Source organism: Marmota flaviventris, chromosome 16 (assembly GCF_047511675.1).
Source record: "Marmota flaviventris isolate mMarFla1 chromosome 16, mMarFla1.hap1, whole genome shotgun sequence".
Classification (NCBI taxonomy): domain Eukaryota; kingdom Metazoa; phylum Chordata; class Mammalia; order Rodentia; family Sciuridae; genus Marmota; species Marmota flaviventris.
In genome coordinates this window covers 668,631-695,762 of record NC_092513.1, presented here as the reverse complement: position 1 = coordinate 695,762, position 27,132 = coordinate 668,631, and the positions used below count along the sequence as shown (strand labels likewise).

Below are 27,132 nucleotides of genomic sequence, written 5' to 3'. Positions count from 1 at the left end.
CAGAACCAAACCCTACAGAACTATATAAACACTTGGAGATTGAACAGTACTCTATTGGATGATGAAAAGGATGATAGGAGAAATTTTAAAATTCTTAGACTTGGGGCTACAGTAGTGGCTCAGTGGTTGAGCACTTGCCTGGCATGTGTGAGGCCCTGGGTTTGATCCTCAGCACCATGTATAAATAAATAAATAAAATAAAAGATCCATTGACAACTAAAAAATATTTTTTAAAAAAATTAAAAAATAAATAAAAATTCTTAGGCTCAAATGGGAATACTCATACAACATTTCAGATCCTCTGGGACACTATAAAGGCAATTTTAAGACAAAAATTTATAGCTATGAAAATCAGAAAGATCCCAAATAACCTAAAAATGTGTCTCAAGGCCCTTGAAAAAGAAGAACAAACCAATTCCAAAACCAGTAGAAGAAAGGAAATAATTAAGTTCAGAGCTGAAATCAATGAACTTGAGAATTAAAAAAAAAAAAAAGAGGATTGATGAAGCAAGGGGTTGTTTCTTTGAAAAGATAAACAAGATTCATAAGCCCTTAGTCAAACTAACCAAAAGAAAAGGGAGAAAAAAAACAATTTAATAAAATTAGAGATGAAAAAGGAGAAATCACCACAGACATCTCAAGAATTCAGCAGAACATTAGGGACTATTTTGAAACCTTCTACTCCAATAAATTGAAAGACCTAGAGGAAATGGTTGCATTTCTAGACAAATGTGATCTGCCAAAACTGAATCAAGAGGACATAGAAACCCTAAACCAGTAACTTGTAATGAGATAAAATCAGTAATAAAAAAAAATAATCTTCCAACAAAGAAAAGCCCAGGACACTTGGATTCTCGGCTGCATTCTACCAAACCTTTAAAGAACTAATGCCAATACTCTCAAATTATTTCATGAAATAGAAAGGGATGGAACACTTCCATTCATTCTATGAAGCCGATATCACTCTCATACCAAAACCAGATAAAGACATTTCTTTTTTCTTTTTTTTTTTTTTTTAATTGTTGGTTGTTCAGAACATTACATAGTTCTTGATATATCATATTTCACACTTTGATTCAAGTGGGTTATGAACTCCCGTTTTTGCCCCGTATACAGATTGCAGAATCACATCAGTTACACATCCATTGATTTACATATATATGTAGATAAAGACATTTCAAGGAAAGAAAATTACAGACCAATATCCCAGGTGAACTTAGATAACAAAAATACTTGATAAAATATTAGCAAATTGTGTTTAACAAAATAGCAAGAAGATTGTACATCATGACCAAATTGGTTTTATTCCAGAGGTACAAGGATGTTTGAATATTTACAAGTTAATAAATGTAATTCATCACATAAATAGAATCAAGGACGGAATCACTTGGTCATCTCAATAGATGCAACAAGACCTTTGACATAATTCAGCAACCAATCATGATGTAAAAACAAACAAAAAAACACCAAAGAAACTAGGAATAGAAGGAATATACCTCAACATCATAAAGGGTATATAAAAAAACCAAAGCCAACTTCATAGAAAATGGGGAAAAACTGAAAGCGTTTCCTTTAAAATCTGCAATAGTCTATTTAACATAGTGCTAAAAATTCCAACCAGGTCAGTGTGGCAAGATAAAGAAATAATGGGGATAAAAACAGAAAGGAAGAAGTCAAATTATCACTGTTTGCAGATTATATTTTTCTATACCTAGAAGACCAAAAAAAACTCCACAAAAGATTGCTAGAACTAATAAAGTTGACAATGTAGCAGATTACAAAATCAACATATGAAAATCAATAGTTCACAACAAATCTGCCAAAAAGTCAGTAAAACAATTGTATTCAAAGTTGCATTTAAGGGCTGGGGTTGTGGCTCAGTGGTAGAGCGCTTGCCTGGCGCATAGGAGGCACTGGGTTCAATCCCCAGCACCACATAAAAATAAATAAACAAAATAAAGGTATTGTGTCCATCTACAACTAAAATAAGTAAATAAATAAACTAAAAAAAAAAAAAAAATTGCCTTTAAAAAAAAAAGAGAAAGAAGTTCCTAGGAATAAATCTAACCAAGGAGGTAAAAAGAACTCAACAATGGATACTATAGAATTCTGAAGAGAGAAGACACAGGATGGAAAGGCCTCCCATGTTCATGGATAGGCAGAATTAATATTGTTAAGACGGCCATGCCACCAAAAAGAATATACAGGTTTAGTGCAACCCCCATCAAAAATACCAGTGACATTCTTAACAGAACCAGGGGGGTGGGGGGAAGCCTAAAATTCATTTAGAAGAATGAAAGACCTTGAATAGCCAAAGCACTTTTACACTGAAAAAGCAGTGCTGGAGGCATCATAAAAACTTGAATTCAAATTACACTGCAGAGCTATAGTAACAAAGTCTACATAGTACTGACATAAAAATAGACACACAAACCAGTGGAACAGAATAGAAACCCATACATCTACAGTCATTTGATCCTTGACAAAGGTGCCAAAAACATACAATGGAGTGCAGCCCTCTATGTGTCCCCTGGTGAGGAGGCCCCAGACCATACCTGCACCCAGTCCTACTTCACATAGCAGGAAATGTGCGCTCCTTAGTCACCTGGGCTCTGCTCCAGAGCCTTCTCCCTGAGGAAGTGATTCCAGATGGTCGCACTCTCTCTGTTGCAGAGCCAGCCACCTTCTGTCCACCTGTTCATAGATGCCTGCTTGTTGTCAGTGCCCTCGTAGTGCAGGCATCTTGGGCAGGACTGTGCTTGCTCCTAGCTATGGAGCAGGAGGTCTGTTTCTCTGCCACACTCATCTGCCTCTGTGGCCCTGCACCCTCCTTTCAGCTGTCAGCACCTTGTGCCCATAGGAGAGTGGGTTAGGCAGTTCTGGACCATGCAGGACTGTGATCCCCAACACTGGAACTTACGTCTCACACCTCCTAGCAACCTCTGTTCTTCTTTCACACCACTACCGCCCGCTGCAGAGGGATATTTGCTGTTTCTGCTTGGTGCACGAGGGAGAAGCTCTGCAGCTCTGCCTCGCTCTTCAGGGCCGTGTTGATGTCTGTGGTATGGAACCCCATGTGTGCCATTTCAGGTTCTTTAAAGTCTGACCCTGTCCACCTGTTCAGCATGGCCAGGACTAGCCTCATGTGGATATGGCCTGGTATATGATCGCAAGTGTGTGTCACATTCCCTACAGTGGGAATGGTGTCACTGGAAACTGCAATTCAAACTTTGTGAGAAGTTGCCAACACCTTCAAACAGGTGTGCCCCACCCCTGTACCAGTTGTGTACCAAAGAGCTTGTTTCTTCACTCGAAACTGTTGGGTTTCTGCTTCTGATGGGGAAAGTAGTATTTTATTATTTTAATGCAATCTTTCACTGTGAATGGTGCTAACATCTTTTGATACACCTACAGAATGTATCTCTAGTTCTGTTTTAAATACAGATTGGGTCATGGCTCCTCCAGAGCTTCCTCTTCCCTGCCCACTGAGACCAGGAAACCAGTGTCCCCAGTGCCTAGCACAATGCAGTCTCACCAGTGGAAGCCTCCATCCCACCTGATCACGGACCAGGTGCATGGGACTTTGGGCATGGCCCATGTCCCCACCAGCCTCAGCTCTTAACTAGTACCCCATGCCCATCAGACTGATGGCAGTGCCCCTGTGTGAACACCCGAGCTGCAGGGCCAGGAAGGGGGACCAAGAGCCATGCCAGCAGGGCGGAAGACTGCAGCACAGACCACACATGCTGTGCTTAGCCCAGCACAGCTACCTGAGACCCACTTCCACCCACGAGGCTCGGGCAGCCAACCAGTCAGCTTGCCCAACAACACAGAGCAGAAACAGCCTTCAGATCCATGCATCTTAGATCTGGCACTCCCCATGGGGGCCTCCCCTGGCCCCACTCTCCCCGCACCACTGCTGCACTTTCCTAGTTTTACTTATTTCATGCAAGTTTGGGGGCCTTTAAGGAGGAGCGTCCTGTGGCAGAAAGGGACTCAAAGGTGTAGCACAGCCAGTGTGGAGTAGCTCAGACCCAGTGCAGCAGCCTCTCCCCTGTCCCCCGTGGGAGCAGTCCCACTGGAGTGTGATGGGAACCATGAGTATCCCCACAGAGCACAGAGAACACATGCTGCACTGTGACCTCCTGGTCCTCACAGCACCCAGGCCGGCACATGCTGGTCCTGCGTGAGATGAAGACGACCACAGTATGCATGGGAGTGGACTCCATGGTGCCTGAGGCCACCTGGGGACCACAAGTGACTGGGCTTCTCCTTTCCAGTGTGGAAACATGGCTCGGGAAGGGCTGCGAACACTTGTGGTGGCAAAGAAGGCATTGACGGAAGAACAGTACCAGGACTTTGAGGTGAGTGACTCATCACCTGCCCTTTGTGAACTCTCCTGCCCTGCAGGCCTCTGTCTGTACTCAGGTGCATCCTGACATTGTGCATGAGCACTCAGGAAACCAGTGTCCCCAGTGCCTGGCATAAGGCAGCCTCGCCAGTGGGAGCCTCCATCCCACCTCCCCTCAGTCTGGAGGTAGGGCAGGGTCATGTGCACAGCAACAAGGTTTGCACCTTCTGTCTCTCCCAGTGCTCAGGGGAACATAAGTGGTTCAGGCTTTGGAGTTGCTTGGACTTTGGAATATTTGCACAGACATGACCTGGTTTAGTGTCTCTAACCAAAAATTGCAGAATGCTTCAAGATCTGTTGTCTGTGCTCATTTTATATCCAACTTCAGAACATTGTAAATTGCAGATTTCTGGATGAGGGATGCTCAGCCTGTGTTGTGGATTTATTTAGTAAATAATTGCAGACCAGGCATGTGGACCATACACATGTCCCTTGTGTCCCAGAGCCGATACAGTCAAGCCAAGCTGAGCATCCATGACCGAGTACTGAAGGTGGCCGCAGTGGTAGAGAGCCTGGAGAGAGAGTTGGAGCTGCTGTGCCTCACCGGCGTAGAGGACCAGCTGCAGGCTGACGTGCGGCCCACGCTGGAGATGCTGCGCAACGCTGGAATCAAGGTGGTGCCTGCTGCCCTGGCTCCTGGGATTCCTCTGTTAAGCAAACTCTCTTTTCCTTTGGAGTATTGTTCTGTGGCACTCCTGGGGTGGTGGGTGGAAGAATGTGGGAAGCAAAGCTACACCTATCCCCCATCCTTCCTCAGCCTCACAGCCAGATATCCAGAAATATCTGCATTGTCCTGCCTTCAGACTTTGCTTCCCCTGGTTCTGTCCATCCACATAACATGTGCACTTCTGAAGACAGTCGTGAGGACCCACAGCCCCTGCCCAATGTCTACAGTCTGTGGTTTAGCCACAGGCTCTTCAAATCAAGTTTCCTCACTTGCCATCACCCTGCTGGTCAGAATCCTGTGTCACAGGACTGAGTGTAAACACTCTTCCTGAAATAATCGCAGTCTTGCCAAATCCAAGTTGCCCAAGCAGTTTCTGCCATAGGCAGCACATGTTGGGTGAGGAGAGGAGAAGGGCAGAACCCCAGCCTCACAGGGACGTTGGTTCTTACACGCAAGCCGTGCGCATGCAGAATCCGGTGTGTCCCAGAGCTTCTGGCTGGGATATCCATCATTACAGAGGATGTCCAGGAGCCTCTGCTCTCTGTCTGCGTCCACGCTGTCATGGAGTCAGAAAGCACACTCCTCGCACTCCTGCTCAGCTGCTGAGCTGCTGAGCTCAGCAACAGGGTTTCTTGCAGAGATGGTATGCGCATACAAAGCAAAGGCGGGAATATCTCCTCCCTCTGGCTCCTTGTTGGACGACATACTGGGTTCTTCTCTGGGTCTGCTGCTGACTCAGGCCTTGGGAGGGTGCCCTGGCCAACATAACCCCCAGCTCCTCGCTACTCTACAGCTGCAGGTTGGCAGCTGACATTTCTCTCATAATTGGTTTGTTGGGTTTGAGTTGAGGTTTGTGGTGCATTTTCCTTGGGAGTCATGTGGCCAACTGCCCTTTTCCCTGGCTGCTGACCTGCCATTTTTTCTTCTGACTGTTGAGGTCCTCAATGCCCGAGGGAACTAGCACTTTCTGGTGTAAGTTTTGTTTTTTAGGAAACTGCTTTCTTACCTCACATTTTCATTGAAGTTGAGAGTTCGGTGACAGGCTGGTTGAGAACATTTATTTTAATACTGTCCAAAGGATTTGGAACCTACTTTTGAGGATGGAAAAAGTACAACTAGCTAGAAAAACTCTAGCTAGACAGGAAAGGTGAACTGAAGGGAAGGTGGGAGGCAAAGCAGCAGTGCCTGGCCCACCTCCCTGCCCAACCCTTAGATTCTGGGGAACTTCTGTGGGAAGGCCAAGGAAATCTGGTGGCAGTGGGAAGCAGGCCCTGAGGCTGCATGGTGGGCAGAGCATTGTGCAGACAGGGAGTTCAGTTAGGGAGAGCAGTTGGGACTTGGTATTTAAAATCACCCAAGTCCAGTGACATGGTGCAGCCAGGACACTGGCAAAGGGTGTGATCAGTTAGACACATGTTGGTTTTAAATGCCTTCAGTCTATTTCTCAGTCACGCGTGCCAGATTGTCCATGTGTTACGGTAGTGAACGTTCACGATAGGAAGGTTTGGGCATTAGTACTCCATGATAACCTGTGGGAGGTTTTCCATCTAAAGCACCAGACCCTTTTTCTCTGTACAACGTGTCCAGCCTGACTCCAGATCAGCCTCTGAAGGGGGAAGGCGCATCTCACACTCAGTTCCTGGTGACAGATTGCTAAGCAGCGGTGATTTGTTCACTTGGCTCCATATCTTTGTTCCACTAAAGTGCATGAAGACATGTAAATGAGTAGAAAGCACAAGTCTTCAGGCAAGGAGAAGAGCCACAGTTGGATCACACTTAAATAATTAATATTTCATGTTTTTTGTTTCCTGTTTCCAAAAATGTCTTTTGGTATGTTACATAAGAAATCTGAGAAATTCCAATGATGAGAATATTACAGGAAGTTTTTTGATGTTATATAAAATACTTTGATATATATTAAATGCCCAGATATTTTATTTTTTATCTGCAGATATATGTACATAATATGTGTATGTATATGCAGTTTTTTAAATGGAAAAGTAGCATTGTTTGATGTGTTTTATTTGATGTAAATTACTTCTGGCTTAGCTGTGGGCCCTCTGCCTATTTGAGCTTCACCTTCCACCTGAAAAAATCAATAAGTTGAAATAAAATTCTTTATGATCTTGCTAGTGCTGTGTGCAACCTCGTCCACCCTGTTGGTTTGGTTGGAAGGCTATATAAAGTTACCTTTGGGCATCTATAGATATCCACTTTGACTCAGCCATGTGTGACTGACACAACCGAGTTGCTAGTCAACATGTCTCCACATCTCATGGCTGTCTGCACATCACTTTGCTCTTACTTGTTCTGCCTAAGCAAGTCAGGGTAGACACAGCAAAACCAGTTTTCAGTGCATGAAGAACCTCACAGCACTTTGTAGCCATCACCACCATCCATCTCCAGGACTTTCCTCTTCTTAAACTGTCCCCATTAAACCCCAGCTCCCCAGCCCCTAACCATACCATTCTGTTTTCTGTCTATAGATTGGATTTATCCGGGGACCTCATACAAGTGGAATCATACAGTGTTTGTCCTTTTGTACCTGGGTTATTTCCCTTGCCATAGTGTCCTCACATTCCACCTGTGTTGCTCCATGAGTCAGAACTTCCTCCTCGTTAAGGCTGAATGATATGTCATGGAATGGTAGACCACATCCTGGTTATGCATTCATCTGTTGGTGAACTCGGGTTGCTTCACCTTTGGGCTTTGTGGTAGTGCTATGAATGGGGCGGGAGGGGTGTACGAGCAACTGTTCAGGACAGACGCTTTTAAGACATAAAATATCGTTGCATTGTTGAAGTTCACCAGTTTAAATTGTTTCATAGATATGGATGCTAACAGGTGATAAACTGGAGACGGCTACTTGCATTGCCAAAAGTTCACATTTGGTGTCTAGAACACAAGATATTCATATTTTTAGACCTGTAAGTATGTTTCTGAATCACTTTGAAATTTTAAATGTTTTATCTCACACTTAAAATCTGTTATTTTTGTAAAAATGTATATGCAGTTATTAATTACTAAATATCTTTTTTTAAAATACTTTTTTAGTTGTAGATGAAAACACAGTGTCTTTATTTTTATGTGGTGCTGAGGATGAACCCAGTGCCTCAAAATGGGAGGCAAGCACTTTACCACTGAGCTACAGCCCCAGCCACAATTACTAAATATCTTTTTAAAAAGAAATGCTGTCATTTTTTTCTTACTCAACTTATAAAAAACAAGTTAAAATAGTTTTTTAGTTACATTAAATGTAATAAAGAAGATGGCTTTTTGATAATGACCAAGCTCTAAATTCAAAAGCATTTTTCTGTTATATTCTTAGCATTATTTATTGCTATTTTTAAATAGACATACCTCCAATACATAAAAATAAATATTTATTTTACAATACATTTTTGAATTAGTTACACATATTACATGTGGCTCAGAGGTAGCTCTTGTGAAACAAATTCTAAACACAATGTAGGAATATGTTTTTAAAATATTGCCATTTTCACATTAAATGTTCTTCCTTAATTGACTCAAAGAAAATTAATAGAAGTTATCTAAATTTATGTGTTTACTGTATGTATTAGTTATGACTAAATTTAATTCACACAAAAATAAAAGTTCTTCAGCCTTGATTGATGGTGAGTGAACAGACATTGTGGTCTGTAGCTGTCTGAATGCAGCTCTGACACCTACAGAAATGGCTGTTTGAGAGTCATTTGCATGTAAATGTATTTTGTTTTGAAGCATAGAATCACAAATTAGGCCCTGCAGACTACTATTTGCAATTAAATTATTAATGCTTCTGATAAAACTTTGGATCAATTTTTGTTGACTTTTCAGTGTTATAGCACCACAAATTAAATTTTTCACAATAACCTACCTATTTACAGATGAGTTTGAGATTAATTTGGATCATGAGAAGCTTAATTTATTTCACTCCTATAACATTTATTTTATTCCCTATAAAATCTCCACAGAAAGAATGTTGAAAATGCATACCTTAGTTTCTGACATCTTCTCACTCAAAAATTAATGATATTCCAAGATTATGAATTAATTTTACTCGTTTAGATTGCTTAATCCTTCAGACATCAAACAAAATGGGATAGATGGAAAACCAGGGCAGAGACAACGGGGGATTTTACAAAAGCCTCCCACACTTCCTCCACATTGTGAAAAGAGACATCTTTAACACCAGGATCTCAGACAGTTGTGCCTCTCCCCTGGCATGTGGCCAAGGACCCTGTCTCCTCCAGCCAGGGCTCCAAACAGCAACAGTGTGGTGTCCCCACAAATATTACGATATAGTCAAAAATATTTTTTTATATAAAAAATCATTTTTGTAAACACTGTGGGCTTTCATGCAACTTTTGATAATAAATGTGATTTATTTTATTTAAAAAAACTGGCTGCGTTCCTGGTGCTAAATACCATCTCACCTGCACCCCACTCTGCCTCTCTCCTTGCTAAATCCTCACCTCACTTAGGGCACTAGAATGTGTCTCAGGTGAATTTACTCTCAGAACCGGCCTGACCTGAGCAGAAGGGAAGCCAGCCCCAGGTACCGCTCAGGTGTGTTTCTTGGGTGCGGTGCTTTCTCTGCTTTTATTTGCAGCAAATCGAAAAATGGTCTGTTAACAGTCAATGGAGAGTGCAGTAGAAATTTGAAGGGACCTTGTTTAGCAATTGAGGTTCTCGACACTGTCCAAAGGACCCTACCGTGATTTCTTGAAGCACATCCTATTGGTCTATTGCTCTAATTTTGAAGACTTTTTAACCTGTACTAATCTTTTCTCCTCTATGGAGGTGACCAGTCGAGGAGAGGCCCATTTGGAGCTGAATGCATTTAGAAGGAAGCACGATTGTGCACTGGTCATATCAGGGGACTCCCTGGAGGTAAGACCAGGCCCCAATACAGCGTGTGTCTGTCTGTCTGTCTCATGAGGCGAGGCTGGGTCCTAATACAGCAAGTGTCTCCTGAGGCAAGTTTGGACAATAATATAGAACGTATCTGTCTGTCTGTCCCTTATAGTTATCCAGGGCTTCTTGAGGGATGTGCTGTCAGGTGGCCCTGCCTCTCTGCTGTCTTATGCTTTCCTATCACCCATAAGGCACGTTCAACTGTACAGTCAGGGCTTGGTGTGGTTCCTGTCTTTATCTAAGCCAGTGATCCAGGCATGTGTGGGTCACCGGAGAGCTCCCAGTCAGGGGAAGCACTCTCTAGTCCCATCTGTCCTCCTCTTGACCCCAGGGTACTAGGAGTGCACAGGTCCTGGTAAGGACTGCAGGTAGCCACACAGGTGGAGTTGGCTTGACTGGACCCAGGCCCTGGCCTTGTTTGGCTGTGGGCCATTCCTGAGGTGGTAGTGTCACTCAGCATCTGGGTCTTGTCCTGGGCAGGGGCCGCTACATAGATGGGCGCCTCTCTCCACACTACTTCTGCATGGGGTGCTGTACTCGATGACCTCAGATTGCATGTGCTGCTTTCCCAGAACAACGTGCCCAGAGGTTGGCCCTGAGACCACAAGGCTTCTTACTGACCTCTGGCCACCAAGAGCACCGCTTCAGTTGCTCTCCTTGCTCAGGTTGCAGAGGTTGCATCTGGCCCCTGAGTAGACATGCCTCCTCAGGCCAGGGAAGTGGTCCTGTGCTATCCACAGTTGCGTCCTGATTTTATGTTCCCATCTCTGCGTCCAGGGGAAGACTCCACAGCTGGCTGAAGAGTTAGTGAGCCAGAGTCTGAAGTGCTTATTAGTCCAGTGGCGTCACCCTGCACCTCTCTATGCTAGCTGGAGCCATGGCCACTGTGCTTCCTCAGTTACCTGGTCACTCTGTCCCTTGGCTGTCACAGTCTGTCTCTCTACAACACCCTCTCTGATGGCCCTGTAGGTGCCGGGCCCTCTTCCCGGCAGGAAAGGGCACAGGGCACTTTCCTATCTCTACCATGTTGGTTGGTGTCATTTGTACTTACTGTGTGTGTTCGAGTTTTGCAGGCATGTGGTGTGAATGACCAGACTGTCCTACCATGGCTCCCCCACTTCCCATCCTCCTCCTGTTCCTAACACATGCCAAAGACCCCTTTAGGCCCCATATTTTGTTATTTGTTGCCATGTCTCCAAATAACAGTGTTTATAGAGCTATAAGTTTGGCTCATTTAAGTTTTTTATTGCATCTATCTAGTGCCTGCTATTCATTATCTGAGCTTCATTGTGTACAACTAAAAGAAATAAATATTTTTTTTAAAATTATGCAAATGAGAACATCAAAGCAAAGGAAACGAAAACAGTCAAGTTGTGCAAGAATGAGCACCTTGCGGTCACCAGGTGTATCTGCAAATGTGGCTTTGGGCTTCTTTGTCCCCAAGAACAGAAGAGAAGATGGCAAGAGATTCCAGTGGCCACAATCCCTGTTCAGACAGGTAGCAGTGTGCTCTGGTGTGCAGCCAGTGGCTGGGGAGAAGGAAGCACTCTCTTCTCAGGGCTTTTGTTCCTGTGGTCGGAGGACCTGGAGTCTGAGACCTGTCCTTCGTGCGAGGAGAGCATTTCAAAGCTCCTGAGAGAGTGAGCAGGCTCAGTGCCCTCCAGGCAGTGCATCGAGACTCTGGTTTTCTTGACCAAGGGGATGCACTGGGAGCTGGTGGACTCCCCTGTTCCTTGGCAGGGGTCGTGAGCACCTGATATCCGAGGTCAGTCAGGTGTCTTCATCACCACAGTGCTGGGAAGGAGGGGCTGGAGTCATCTTGAGCAGCTTTCCCCAGAGTGGCCCCAGCACTGGCCCCAGTCACATCAGCCTGGAGACACCTTGTGCCTCATGGCCACCAGCTCTGGGCCTGACCACCCTCACCGTGCTTTGCCCTTCCTGGTGGCCCTCGTTGTCCAGCCGTGATGCACTGGTCTCCCCCAGCTCACCCCTCCTCTTCTCACAGGGCCGTGGGCCCACTGGCTGCCACACCCCCCAGCTCCCACAGGGTCAGCATGGGCACAGGTGAGACCCAGAAAGAGCCGTGGTTTTGCAGCCCTGCTGTGCTCCGTGCCTTTGCTCGGCTGCAGAAGCGCGCAGTGCACGGTGAGCGTGGCGCTCTGTCTTGCAGGTCTGTCTGAAGTACTATGAGCACGAGCTCGTGGAGCTGGCCTGCCAGTGCCCCGCCGTGGTGTGCTGCCGCTGCTCTCCAACCCAGAAGGCCCACATGGTGACTCTGCTGCGGCAGCACACGGGGAGGCGCACCTGTGCCGTCGGTGAGCCACCGGGCTTCCACGTGGCGGGGGAGGGCATAGCAGAAGGGCTGTTGGTGGGCGGGACGCCACCGCCCTCCTCAGCAGTGAGATTTAAGAGCAGCTGGCTTCTTGACGTCGCAGGCAAAAGCGTGTTTCATCCCTGCACTAGATCGATTGAATCCGTGTTACTGAAGATTCCTTAAACAATCCCAGCTGGTAACACAGAAACATGATGATGGACAGGTGCTCTATTCATTTAATACCCCACCTTCTTGTGCTTCTCAGGTGATGGAGGAAATGATGTGAGCATGATTCAGGCAGCAGATTGTGGCATTGGGATTGAGGGAAAGGTACGTCTGTCTCTTTGTTTTATGTATTTTTATCACATCCTCAGCACATGTACAGCCCACACCTGCGTTTAGCATGCATTGGGTCTGCACAGAACCAGTGCCTCCCGGGTCCACATGTATTTAAGGTCCTCGTTTGTCCAAGCCCTGAGCTGTGTACTTGAGTAAGAGATAGGTAGGTCAGAGTCACGCCCTTCTGTTATTTACTCCATCACTGAATGCCTGTCTGAGATGCTTGTAAACCAAAGTGGGTTGGCAAGCCCTCAGCATCCCCCAGTTCTCGTGGCCTGCTGGGACTTATCCTCTAAGATACTTGTGCATGGGGCTTGGCTGGACTGTCCCCAGCACACCTTGGTTGGTCTCTTCAGTACCACAGCTGCTCTCCCCTGTTTATCTACCACTTCCTCTTCATGGGCATCCCTAATTCCTGGCCATGTGAACCATGGTTGTGGTTTGTCTTCCTGCCAGCCTTGACCACAGCTCTTATCGTGGCTTAAGTAGGAACATACCAGAAAGACCTGGAAAGTTCACCCAACTTGAGTTGGCTGTTTCCTTGACTGCTTTGTCTGAAGTGTTTTACAGCAAATTTTGTGAAGTAGGAGATAGTTTTTGCAGTCATGACAGAGCTGAGGTGTGGGGAAGGGCCTTGAATGGTGTGGTCCATACTGTCCCTTTGCCTTACTTCTGTGTGGCTGCTAGACTGCTAAAGCCATTTCTTCTGCAGCACTTGTGAGCACCTCCTCCTGATGCCCGCGGGCAGGCAGGTGCCCAGTACAGACCTGATACACCCACATCACCCGATGCCCGGGATGCCCTGTGGGGAGCCTCCAGGGCCATGCAGGAAGAGCTGCAGGTTTCCATCTGTCCGGGCCAAGCTCCCGAGCTCAGCTCAGAGTGTGCGTGCTCCCGCAGCACAGTGTTCTGCAGAGGCGCCTGTGTGTTTCTGCTCCAGGAGGGGAAGCAGGCCTCGCTGGCAGCGGACTTTTCCATCACACAGTTCAGACACGTCGGCAGGCTGCTCATGGTGCACGGGCGGAACAGCTACAAGAGGTCCGCAGCTCTCGGCCAGTTCGTCATGCACAGGGGCCTCATTATCTCCACGATGCAGGTACTTAGGCCTTTTGTGTCCAGGGTGCCTGCAGAGGGTGACAGATAGCACTTAGAAGCGACTGTGACAGCATCACAGCTTCATTGGATGTCGTATTTTTAATTAGATGTGTTACTCACTCTGAGAAACCTGCATGCAAAATGATGTTCAGGTGACCAACAGCGGCTGTTTCTAACTTATGGTTTTCTGTCTTTAAGGCCGTGTTCTCTTCAGTCTTCTACTTTGCGTCTGTCCCCCTGTACCAGGGATTCCTCATGGTGGGGTAAGTGCAGTTCCTTGCTCATGGTACCCAACTCAACAGAAAAATGCGTGTTGAATACTGAATGATATTTTGGGCAGTTCTGCATCCTTTGTCATACAGTCAGCGTTTGGGATAAGCACCACTGATGTGAAGGCTGAGGCTGTGCTTGGGGAACTCCGGGCAGGACCTGCACACTTGTGCCTCTTGCGACTGCTGCTTCATTTTTCACACAGATTGTGTGTTCATGGGGAGGCTGTAATTTGTGTCAGGAAGTAGGATGGAGCTGAAATCTTATAAAAGAACCCCATGGCTTATGAGAGGGGCAGAACCAAGGGGTAAGCATTTGTGGAGGCTGTCATTCCCAGAATGGAGCCAGCTGGGCCAGCTGCAGGCCTCTCAAAGCCTGTCCCTGTCCTGGCAAGAAAGTGGGTCTTCATGTGGGGACTTGACAGTCACCAGTCAGGAACACACAGAACAGAAGGCACTGGGCTGTCTGCCTCCTGAAATTTGGGTGAGACATGACCTGTTCCAGAACAGGCACTAGAAGTCTGTCCCCAGCAGCAGTGAAACCTCACATCTGAAGATCCAGTGCACCAAAGCATGCTGCACACATGAGCTGGAGTAAAGCTAGGTGATCTTAGCCACCATATCTGTGAGACAGGAGTTTCCTCTAAAAGCAGTTAAACTGGGATCTCACCCCCTCACCCACTGTGGTCATGCACAGAGATGACATCAGCACGGATGTTAGTGTGTGGCCATGCCTCCGCTGCTCTCTGTGTCTGCAGAGATCACCGCCTACCCCAGAAAGGGCTGCCTCCTATGAGCAGAGCCTGGGAACTTGGTGACCACTTACATCCATCCCCATCCCACCCCATTGTCAAGAGGAGAAGGAGAGGCCTTGGCTCAGTGGCTTGCTCGTGGGAGGCATGGCCAGGCTAGGCCCATCAGCCAGCTTCCTGCACACTTGTACCAGCACCTCTCCCTGTGCTCAGCTTCCTTCCGGGCAGCAGAGGACACATGGGTGTCTGTAAGAGCATCCGAAGTGCTGTGTTGTCTGGTCATTCCTTGAATCCCCAGACTCAGGGTAACCACAGTGCCCCACAGTGTGCAAATGAATGGCTAAGCAACCAGGGCCCCTTTACCACCAGGATGCCGGTGCAGCCATACCCAGGGTCACCTTCTGGGACCAAGCAAGTGGAGAACCCCAAAGGCTGCCTGCCGTCTGGTCCATTGTTCATGTGGTAGTCCACAAAAGAGGCAGGGATGATAGAGATGGAGAACAGGTTGTTTCTGGGCTGAAGGAAGAGGCAGGTGGGCGTCAGGGTTCTGTGTGGGGACGCTGTCTGCGTCAGCATCCCACCAGCAAGGCTGTTCTAAAGTGCTACAGAACACTGCCCTTGGGGGAGTTGGGTGAGGTACTAGGTACTTCGTGTTAACATGACAACTGCAGAGAAGTCTGACCTCAACCTGCAAATGTTTAATAAGAAATGTTTATCTTTAAATGGATTTCACTCCCAGTAAGCATTTATGGCCTACAGAACATGCTACTGATCAGAAATAATCTTACTGTGTTGCCAACTTCGATGTTTTATCTTGTTTTCATGGGATGTCTTGGGTTTTTGAAACTTCAATCTACCTCTAATTTTAGTTGTGTTGCAGACATTTTTCAGGCTAACTAAATGTTCTTGGCCTCTAAGGTATGCAACTATCTACACCATGTTTCCAGTGTTCTCCTTGGTGTTGGACCAAGATGTAAAGCCAGAAATGGCGATTCTTTACCCAGAGCTGTACAAAGACCTCACCAAGGTATGGCCCTTTGCCCACAGACTGCACACACGTGCATTCTGAAGTCTTGTTGGTAGTCGTTGTCCTTGCAGATACTTCTTACTTCTCCTCTGCAGTTTTGACATTTTTCCTCTTGAGGTAAAGAGGGGAGGGGACCTCTCAAGTGTTGACCGTAGAGCTCCAATGGCACACATGTGTTTAACAGCCTTTGGAGCTTCTGTGAGCTCAATGGGCAGGCATCCTTGGAAACCGAGAAGAGCTTGTGCCTTGATTTCTGTGTGAAGGACCCTTACTACCTGTGCTTCACCCAGGCAGCATGGATGCCCTTTCCCAAAGAGGTGCTTCTTATTTATTCATTCCCAAAACTAGAAATCGATGGCATCATTGGCCAGGCATTTTCTATAATCCCCAGTCTCTAGTGTTGGTTCAGAATTCCATCTGAAAAGTGGCTGGCCGTGTTGTCTAAGTCCCTGAGATGTGTGCGCTGCTGTGCAGGGATGCTGTGAGGAGAAAGTCCACCTGGCAGCTTTCCCTGACTGACGGCACAGAGATCTACTTCCTTGACAGTGTGCTCTGTTAGGAGTCAAATGTTCCTGAAGGCAGTTTTGAGTTTATCATGTTTGTATATGAAAGCATATTTTTATTTCATGGAAAATTTAAGGACACAGTAGAGGAAAATCTCAGCTCTCCAGATATAAATTCTGGTTGCTTTGAAATTTTCCACATTGAAAGCTTCTCTTGAACCACCACTGAGAACAAAACCCACCCAGTCCTCAGTCAAACTCAGAGTTGTTAGAGTTCTAGTATTGTGGAATAGGGAGGAAAGAATTCAGTGCTCAAGAAGCAAAATTCTGGTCCAGCTGACTGCTAACTAGCAGACTAGACTCTGGCCCGGCTGATCCTTATAGATGCTAGTCAGCTAATCACATTAACAGACCAAAATCTAATCTATTAATGACTAACAGAATTAACTATTTCAGCCAACCATGAAATGATGGATGACTAGTCCAGTTGACCACTAACAGGCTAGATTCTTGTCAAGTTAATCACTAATTAACTTTAGGCCACCTACCGCTAAGACCAGACTGTAGCCTTGCTAACTAGCTACCCAGAGTAGTGCTTGATGAGTCATGTTACATTTTGAATTTCTGAATTACATTTTTTTGTACTAATCTGATGGAAAAGGGGTTGTGAACTTTCTTGAAAACCTCTGTGTCTTTTATCAGGACAGATAGACCTACTTCAGCTGTGTGCACAAAACTAGGTATAAATGTCAAGCATTATTATCATGCTGATAATGTCGTGACCAGCAGGGAGATCCCCAAGCTGTGCACTCAGCAACTAGAGGACTTGTGGTTGATATGCTGAAATGACGAAGCCTTTGTGAGGGTACGGAGTGGGGCCAGTGGTCCAGAACCACAGGGAGCTTTGCAAAGAATCTGTTTCCATAGCTTATGCACAGCCCCATTTCCCGAGACTGGGAGTGTTTGTTCAGTGCTCGTTCATAGCTAGCAGGCAGAAATCGTCTCTTCCTCACAAGCAGAAGCCCAGAGTTTCTGGTTGTACACCTAGGCAGCTGGTACCCAGCAGAGTCAGGACCTCCACGTTAAGGAGGATGCTCATCCGCAGGTAACAACAGCAAGCACAAGCTACCAGGCATCACATGGCTGTGGCCGGCTCTGCAGACTCAGGTCCTATCCACTGTGGATATCTGAATTATCCAGGTACAAGAGCTGCAGGCAGGCACCAAGCATCTGCCAGACCGCTCTTGCCTTGGGCTCCAGCCACAGGGTCAGTGCTTGCTGTCATTAGATGACCCCACTTAACAGGGTGTTGCACACAGTCTGACTGAGCTGTATCTCAGCCAGCGTCTGAGTCTCCATCAGGCAGCCAGGAGTTCAGAACGCTTCAGTGTCCTACACACTGATCCTACATTTTTTTGACAAGAATTTCATCACTCATTTTCTCTTAAATTTCATTAAGATCTGAAAATCTGTATTCTTTTTATCTTTGTAGTCTCTGTTTCTTTAAAAATCTAGTACTCTTCAAACCCTTTGAATACAAAAGTGCTCAACCACAAGTTGGTAGAATTGAAGGTTTTTCCTTCCTGAAGCTAAAGAACTGTTTTTGAAGGTGGTTCTTCTGATCACTTGCCAATGCACCGGTACAGCTGTTCTTTTCACCTTCTCTAATAACCCTGGTAGCCAGAGGCTGGCCATGCTGAAGCAGGACACCAAGCAAGCATCCTGATGCAGCAGCATGGTACCAAGGCTGGGAAAACACAAGTGTAGCCCTGCTCTTGGCAAGCCTGCATAATAGCAGGAAAAGAGAATGTTGGTCCCTGGTAAATCACAGGACAGCAGTGTGGAGTAAGGCATGGACTGCAAATGATCATCCCCAGATAGTTATCCAGCATGTGCCACACCACTCATCCAGAGGCACAGGAAATCTATGATTTCTTTTGGTGGGCACAGCCCTTGCACATCCAAGAGGAAGTACTGTACTCTTCAGTAAAATATCTTGGGTCTTTTGAATTTGATTACCATTCATTTCAGTCTAGAAGTATAAATGATGCAAGTATCACACATCTGCCTTACTGTTCTAATGAGGTCAGCCAGTCCTTATTCCTCTGTCTCTGTGGCCTAAATTACAACAGCTCTTTGGTGTCCATTACCAGGTGTGGTCATGGTAGTCAGCAAATGGATGAGGGAGTGAAGGAATCAACTTGTGCTTTTCTTATTCGTAAAACTGTATGGATGTATTTGCAGCAGCAGCACTGAGCGTCCTCTTCTGAGGCCCAGGACTCGCTCTGAATCACTCTGCTGTACTCATGCTGAGCTCAGTCAGTGAAACAGGAGACTGATGCACTCACACCTCATGACCCTGCAGTCACCTCCATAGAGCCCGATGCCTGTGACCTCCAAAGAAGCTAGTTAAATACACCTGTAATCCCAGCAACTCAGGAAGCTGAGGCAGGAGGCTCAAGGCCAGCCTGAGCAACTTTGTGAGGCTGTCTCAAAATATAAAAAGGGCTGGGGATGTGACTCAGCAGTAAAGCACCCCTGAATTCAGTCGCCAATACCAAAAAATACACACACACACACACACAAGCCAATAAGGCCAGGTGCAGTGGCCCACGCCTGTAATCCCAGCTGCTCAGGAGGCGGAGGCAGAAGGATCAAAAGTTCAGAATCAATCTCAGCAATGGCGAGGCACTAAGCAACTCAGTGAGACCCTGTCTCTAAAAATGCCCCTGAGTTCAATCCCTGATACCCAGGGGGGGAAAAAAACAATGAGTCTCAAGTGCAAGGAGCAAGACCAGAGAAGAGACTATGCCCAGCAAAGCCAGCCAGGTCACTCTTCCTGTCACCTTGTCCCATTTGCAAAGACATCAAGTAGGTAATGGCATGCTGATCTTCACATAAGCCTGAGGTTCCCCTGGTCCAGCTACTAGAACCACTCCACTGTTTCTTCTTTTCTAGAGAATATTCACAGAATGATTTTTTTACGGGGTGGAGGATGCTGGGGATTGAATCTGGGAATGCTTTGCCACTGAGCTACATTCCTACACACCATTCTACATTCTTAGACCTTCCTTTTGATTTAATTTTTATTTTATATCTTTGAGAAGGGGCTCACTAAGTTGCTTAGGGCCTCTTAAATTGCTGAGGCTCACCTTACTTGCATCTTACTGCCTCAGCCTTCCGAGTCACTGGAATTACAGGTGTGTGCCACCATGCCCAACTCAAAATGCGTTTATCTTTTGAAATGTGTATTTGTGCTATTATATAATTTTTTTAAATAATGGTGAATAAGGCAAGAAACAGAAAGTAAAGACATGGAGATTAGAAAGTAGACAATAAAAATATTTGTAGATGCCAAAATTAACTAAGTACAAAATCCCAAAGAAAGAAAAAAAATTTAATAAGTCATTTCTAATTCTGTATACAACCAGTAAACAATGAGGTCAGAAGAAATGTAAGCACCATCTGCAGCATTTGCAGTAATACACAAATAGGCAGAGCACTCAGGGCAGCTCTGAGAGCACTTGCAGGCCCCGTGTTCTAGAACCGTGCAGCACCACAGGTAGGCAGTGGTGGCACGTGTATGAGTGGGGAGACTGCATGTTGCTGACTGTCAACAGGCACATTCTGCACTTCAGATGGAAAGGCAGGGAACTGGGTTTGGCAAAACAATTTAGGAAACACAGAGTTGGTAGACTACTACCTGCTTTCAAGGCTTGCTGTACTGCGGGCCATACGTGATTAATCAGTCAATAATGATGAGGGTGATGTCAAAATGGCACAGAAAGCAACCCCAAAGACCTCCCAGTGGCTGAAGTGGAACCCAGTCAGCAACAGAAGAGGTGACAGTCTCATTGTAACCAAAGAGTACAGTAAAAACCGCATCCAGGCTGATACACAAACAGCCCACCAAGGAGTGCATGATTGGCAGAGGATAGATGGAGGTCAGTAGGACAGAGGAGAGCCCAGAAACCCACCCATAGGCATTACTGGCCTTTGACAGGAAGTCAGGCAGAGGAGGAGTGATACCAACAAATGGTGTCAGGACAGCTGGCTACCCACATGCGACAAGAGCATCCCAAGTGCAGGGTCATTTACAGTGGACCATGGCCTAGATGCACATGGTAAGCCTTCTAGAAGAAAATGCAGGAGAAAATACGCATGACCTTGGGACGGGCAGCACATTGTTAAATAAGACATAAGGCCAAAAGCAGGACTCATAAAGGGAAAACATGATAAAACAGACCTTTGCTCTGTGAGTGATAGAGCTAAGTATATGAAAAGACAGGACACAGACTGGGAGAAACACTTCAAGTCATACAATGGACAGAAGACTGTTCATGTATGTGAAGAACCCTTAAAATTCAACAAGAAAATATCCCAGTTTAAGAGTGAGCAAAAAATCTAAACTGACACCATTCCAGAGATGATGTACAGACATCAAGTAAAAATAAACATGAGAAATGCTGAACGTCATTTTTCTTTCAGGGAGTTGCAAACTTAGGTGACAGTGAGATAGAACCACACACTTGTTAGAATGGCCAAAACACACAGCACTGCCAGTCTGGAAGCTGGGGGACGGACGTGACCCCGCAGGAAGACTCTGCTGGTGGGAATGCAGAGTGGGACAGCCACTGGAAACAGTTCGGCAGTTTCTTATAAAATTAAACATAATGTGTATGTGACCTAGCAATCCTATTCTAACTGTCTAACCAATAGAAGCAAAAACTTGTGCTCACTAAAATTCTGTCCACGATGTTTATGGCAGTTTTGTCATACTTGCCCAAAACTGGAAGCAGCCAGATGTCCTCAGGCCAGTGAGTGGATGAGCATTCCAGGGACTGTAAAAAGCAGGGAAGGTGCAGCCCTGCTGAGGTAGCATTGGAACAGCAGGAGTATAACCTTTGATTCTTCCCACACAGAAGAGTCTTAAATGCCTCTTACTGTGCAGAAGAGCCAGATGCCACATTGCTTGGATTCCTGTGCCTGAAACCTGGGAGATATACAACTGTAGTTCCCAGAGCAGATCAGTGGTAGAGGGGGGTTACCAGAAGGGGCTGCTGCATCTGGCACTGTGGTGTGCACACCTGCCTGTGCATGCCACAACCCCTGGGACCTTGCCTCAGAAGGGACCAGGCTGTGATAGATGTATCAGCACCCAATCACATAGAGTGGGTGGGAGGGCAGGAGCTGCCTGAGTGACCTGGGATCTGCTGAGAGGCCAGAGACAGCAGTACACAGCCTGTAGGATCCTGTGATACATGCACTTTCACAGGGAAATCCCCTGTGTCCTGGGTATAGAATAGGTACAAACAAGTAGCAGACCTGTGGGCCAGGCCAAGTAGGAGCACCATGATACCAGAAAGTAAGGAACTGCTCAAAAAATCAATAATGATGGGGATGATGCCAAAAGGGCATAGGAAGCAACCCCAAAGACCTCCCAGTGGCTGAAGTGGGACCCAGTCAGCAATAGAAGAGATGACAGTCTCATTACAACCAAAGAGTACAGTAAACAAACCGATCCAGGCTGATTCGCAGACAGAAGCCCCTTCCCCTCTGAAGAATTCCAGTGGTAAATGTGAAGGAGCAAAGGAACAGGGAGGCAAATCAAGGGCCCCCAGAGCCGCTGTCAGCGAGCACCCTTAGGGTAACTGAGCTTCGGAAAGAGACTGAAGAGAAACTGCTTTTGCCTCAGCTGAAGTTGGCTTCCCCAAGGTGCTCACTGTTACCAAGGCGCACACAGCAGTTCAGAGGCGGAGCCCCGGCAGCACAAGCCAGTAGCTCCTTGGTGGCTAGTGGATGCCCTGGTGTCCTGCTGGAGCCCTTTGTGGAGTCCCTTCCCAACTGCCTCATCCATCCTTCAGAGACATCCTGCAGGCCCAGATTTAGGGCTTCTACAGATCTGATTGGTGGTTTGAGAAGTGTCCAGGTCATCAAAGACCAAGGAGGAGTCAGGAACTGGCCAGGTAGCAGGACACAGGGTTCTGGAAAGCTGGTGACGTCCAGTCAATGCAGCCCTTGGAGAGTTTCTGGTGCGCGCGCGCGCATTTGCGTGCGCGCTCTCTCTCTCTCTCTCTCTCTCTCTCTCTCTCTCTCTCTCTCTCTCTCTCTCTCTCTCTCTCCCCCTCTCTCCAAAATATTTATTTTTTTAGTTGTAGTTGGACACAATACCTTTATTTCATTTATTTATTTTTGTGCCTTATTGAGGATCAAACCCAGTGTCTCTCACGTGTTAAGTGAGTGCTCTACCACCGAGCCACAACCCCAGCCCTTTGTCTCTCATTTTTAATTGCCTCTTTCATCTTTCTTCTCAAGACTCATCAAAAATTATTGTTATGTGAATATAACAACCAGGTTTTGTGTTGTAAATTGAGAAGACAGGGCTGGAGAACACAGTAGTGAGAAAAGTGGTAATGAACAAAGATACATGTTTCTGAGCATCTGGAACGTCCCTCTACGGGTCCCAACTTCAACCAAACAGGTAATACATCACCTGTGTGCATGGCAGTCTCTTCCACACAGACTCATGCAGCATGCACGTGTGGACATACATGTCGGTATGATCCACATGTCACATGCAGCTTGGCTCTCATCCACTCATGTGCTCATGGGCACATGTCAACATGGATGTCAGTGTGATCCACACATGTTACACACAGCTTGACTCTTTGTACTCTAATTTATTCAAAGTGGATTAATGTTTTCTTAAAATTCTTGATTTCATTTTTTGCATTTTTGGTGCATTTATAATTGAAACAAATCTTCTTAAGTCTATAATGTTTAATTGGCAATACAGCAGTAGCATTTATTGAATTTACTGTTTCTGGGTTTGTGTGTATCTCCTTTCATGGCGTAATTTTTTAATCAGCATGAGGTCCGTACTACTGTCATCTCTGTTTCACAGAAGAGGAAACTGAGGTATGTAGATTAGATTCAGAGCCCAGGGACATGGCAGAAAGGGTGTGCTCGCTGGGGCTGACTGCAGGTGACCTTTGTCCTCATCCCAGGTGCTCGCATGTGCACCTGTTGCGTAGACTGTGGTCCTGTGGAATCTGTGTGGCAGACATGTGAATCCATCCATCAGAGCAACAGACAGTTCTTTCCTCTCCAGGAAGAGCAGCTGTTTATAGGAAACGTGCTGCCTCCGTGTGTGTTCCTCCAACACATGCAGGGAGGTTTTGTCTCGTAAGCTACATGGACTGTGAGTGGGCTTCCAGGTCAAGATCAAGGCTATCTCTGCCCATCCCTCTGAGTCTGCTCATTAGTCCATGACTTGCTCAGTCTGCTCGGATATAGAAGCTTCCGAAGAGGTGCCATTTGACATACTATTTGAAACAAGCATCTGTTGATGTTTGCAGCTAACAAGAGAAATAGTATACGCCCCTTTAACCTTCAACCTAAATTGGTATTTACCTCACATAAGTAATGTGAAAGCTTTTCAGCAAATCTGATTACAAGGGAAATATTTATTATATCAATAAATTATAATATATCTTTATTATATCAAGAAATTAAAGCCATGGGGCTAGAGTTGTAGCTCAGTGGTAGAGCACTTGCCTCTTAAATGTGAGGCACTGTGTTCGATTCCAAGCACCACATATAAATAAGCAAACTAAAAAAAAAAAAAAAAAAGGTCCATCAACAACTAAAAAAAAAAAAAGAAAGAAAGAAATTAAAGCCAAGCACAGTGGCATATGCCTGAATCCCAGTGGCACTGCAGGAGGCTGAGGCAGGAGGATCACAAGTTCAAAGCCAGCCTCTGCAACTTAACAAGGCTCTAAGAAACTCAGTGAATGAGACCCTGTCTCTAAAAAAGATACAAATAAGGGCTGGAGATGTCGTCCAAGGTTAAGTGCCTCTAAGTTCAATCACTGGTACCAAAAAAAAAAAAAAGAAAGAAAGAAAAGAAACTTTTAAATTATTCAAGTAAAATTTGCTACATGTGTAATTACAGATGGTTCCCATGACTGAAGACTAAATGTTGACTAGTGTCCAGTCAGAAAAATGCACTTAGGAAATATGTACTAAGAGAACCTGCTTAAAATATGTCAGTGTTTGTTTCTGCCTTTTAAAATCTTACCTTTTAATAATTCCATATGTCTGAATCTTGCTTCTTACACTCACATATGGAGGACTCGGCCTCAGTCAGCTGCTCCACAGGTGGGCACTCGTAGCCAAGGGAAGTGCTTGAATGGAGCTATCACTGTCCTTTACAGTAATAGAACTCGAGTCCACACACCTGCTCTTGGTGGGCTTCTGTGGGTCTACAGCTGGAGTTCTGCTCAGCACACGTATTTTCTCTTGGGCATATTCTTATTGCTAAATGTCCCAGCAGCCACCAGGAAGATAAGTGCCGGGGTCCAGATTCTGTCTGGTATGTGCATCCTTGCTGTGTCCTCTGGTATCCCCAGGGCCCCCATGACTGTCATCTGGCTATCCATTCGTCATAAGAAACTGTCCCCTCAGTAGGGAAGCCCCAAACCAAATACACAACTTTGGACTCTGATAAGTCATCACTGAGCACCAGTAACATACAGTGGGAGCTTGAGGAAACCAGCAGGCTTCTGGGGTTTCTTCACCTGTGGAAGGTTCTGCCTGTCTTAAGTGAGATGCCACACTGCTGAGAACAGAAGCCACAGCGCCAGGTGATCTCTTCTGGGCCTGTCCCAACTCTCTGTAGTGCTGCAGGGCCTCCTGTGTCAAATCTCTATCACCAAAAGCCAGGGCTCTGGGTCCTTGGCTGGCTTTCCTCCTCAGATTGGAGAATCTCAAGGAGAGGGTGAAGTAGAACAACCAGGCCAGGCCCTGGTTTGTGATGCACCCCCAGTAACCTGCATGCAGTTCAGAGTGTGGAGCCAGCAGGAAGCCATTCTGTTTGTCAGCAGAGGCCTGACTTACCGCCAGCTCTTCCATTTAAGGCCCAATCAACTTTTACTTGAGTTGCCGTGGACTCTTCTAATTGAGGAGATCTTATATCTTGTACATTTTTTGTCTGAAGACACTAGAAAGTAAATACAAGAATATTTATTCCCAAGAAACAAAGAAGTAAAGGGAAGTTATTTTTATTACAAATATAATTTTGACCCCTAGTTCATTTAAAAGTTTGTCTACAGAGGGCTCTTTCTGGCTCACTAGGACCCAGGGACGCAGGGCTGTGGCCAGGAATCATGCAACCCTATGGACAAAGCAGGTCAATGCTCCCCAGACTCAGGCATTCAGTAGAGTGCTCCCTGGAAGACCCTGGGGACAGTGTGCACAGTGGGGCTGGGGGCCTGAGCCTTTGAGAAACCCCAGCCCTGATTCCTTGGGGACAGAAGAGTAAAGCATGCCGTTCTCTGTTGATAAATCTGCCCCCTGTTTTCCCTAGGGGAGATCCTTGTCCTTCAAGACCTTCCTCATCTGGGTTCTGATCAGCATTTACCAAGGTAAGACAGGCCCTGGTTTTACTGGACCAAAGATTTCTGTTGGTCTTCTCTTAGCAGTATTGTTTTCACCTGCAAGTTAAATTCCAACAGCTTAAGATTTCATCAGCAGTTAAATATTGCCTTCTGTTTATCTTGTAAATTGATAACTCCAGACATGTGGATCGGTATTTTTTAAATGATGCATGTCAGTTAAAAACTGACCTTTTTTTAAAATATGTATATTAGTTGTAGATGGACAGAATGTCTTTATTTTATTTGTTTATTTATATGCGGTGCTGAGGATTGAACCCAGTGCCTCATGCATGCTAAGTGAGCATTCTACCACTGAGCTACAACACCAGCCCCAAAAAACTGACATACTTTTAATCAAATGTTAATCCAGAAAAATTTAACAAGCACTCCTCCCATTATCCCTGCACAATGGCTTTCTTTGATATGTGATGATGACAAGGGCTCAGGAAAGCTGGCTTACACAGCCACATGCCTTAGCCGCTCTGTGGGTGCTCCAGGAAAGTGAGGGTGCTGCAAGTGTGGTTATCCCCCAGCACATAGATTACATGCGGCCTTCGGTGGAGGCGTCCTTCCTGCAGGTGTTGAGATGTCTGTGAGCCTCTGCCTGGCGCTGAGCTGGCTGATGCCACAGTCCAGAGTATGACCAGGCTGTCCATCTGTGTGGGGTGTGTGGGCAGCGTGCTCCCCAGCTGACCTGTGTGCTGTTTTCTAGGAGGTATTCTCATGTTCGGGGCCCTGGTGCTCTTCGAGGCTGAGTTTGTGCACGTGGTGGCCATCTCCTTCACAGCACTGGTCTTGACTGAGCTGCTCATGGTGGCTCTGACCATCAGGACATGGCACTGGCTGATGGTTGTGGCCGAGTTCCTCAGTCTGGGCTGCTATGTGGCCTCCCTCGCCTTTCTAAATGAATATTTTGGTAAGTTTTTGAACATTCTGTTATTGTTACCTCTCAGAACATGGCCTTAAATTGTAGATCACAATAAAACCCATATTAGACAATTTCACAACACAAAATTTATTTTTCTGCAAAGAAAAAATTTCTTGCATTCACCTGTAAAGTTAAGATTTCCATCATCTTGGCTTTAAAAGATGTTGAAGCATCCTCCTTGGCCACTTTATCACACCAGCTCATTTGTCCTCCCCAGAATCTAGGCCTCTTCCAGCTGGAGATTGTGAATGATGGAGACTATGTCAACGGTCAAACACTGGGTTACCCACCTCCAGATTGGTCAGTGGCTGGGAAGACCAAGCATGCTTCCCTCTTAAGGTGTTTAAAATCAGGGCAGAGAGCAAAGAATCATTTAGCATCAGGTCTGACTCGTTTCCCAGAGCCTGTCAAGGCCCTGTCTCCTGGGACAAAGACAGGGGGTAAGACAGTAGCCACTGCCTCCACACTGTACA

The 27,132-nt window shown here is 46.0% G+C and overlaps 1 protein-coding gene across 5 annotated transcripts in view; it reads left to right on the top strand.

Moving 5' to 3' along the window:
* Positions 1-27,132, top strand: part of Atp9b (ATPase phospholipid transporting 9B (putative)) — a 256,120-nt gene that overhangs the window by 225,768 nt on the left and 3,220 nt on the right. For all 5 annotated transcript variants that reach the window (XM_071602592.1, XM_071602594.1, XM_071602593.1 and 2 more), the window contains 11 exons: positions 4,281-4,364; positions 4,855-5,025; positions 7,907-8,005; positions 9,882-9,971; positions 12,166-12,310; positions 12,575-12,639; positions 13,589-13,744; positions 13,942-14,006; positions 15,683-15,791; positions 25,662-25,719; positions 26,444-26,647. In XM_071602592.1, coding sequence (XP_071458693.1) covers positions 4,281-4,364; positions 4,855-5,025; positions 7,907-8,005; positions 9,882-9,971; positions 12,166-12,310; positions 12,575-12,639; positions 13,589-13,744; positions 13,942-14,006; positions 15,683-15,791; positions 25,662-25,719; positions 26,444-26,647 — 1,246 coding nt within the window. The remainder of the gene's footprint in view (positions 1-4,280; positions 4,365-4,854; positions 5,026-7,906; positions 8,006-9,881; positions 9,972-12,165; positions 12,311-12,574; positions 12,640-13,588; positions 13,745-13,941; positions 14,007-15,682; positions 15,792-25,661; positions 25,720-26,443; positions 26,648-27,132) is intronic.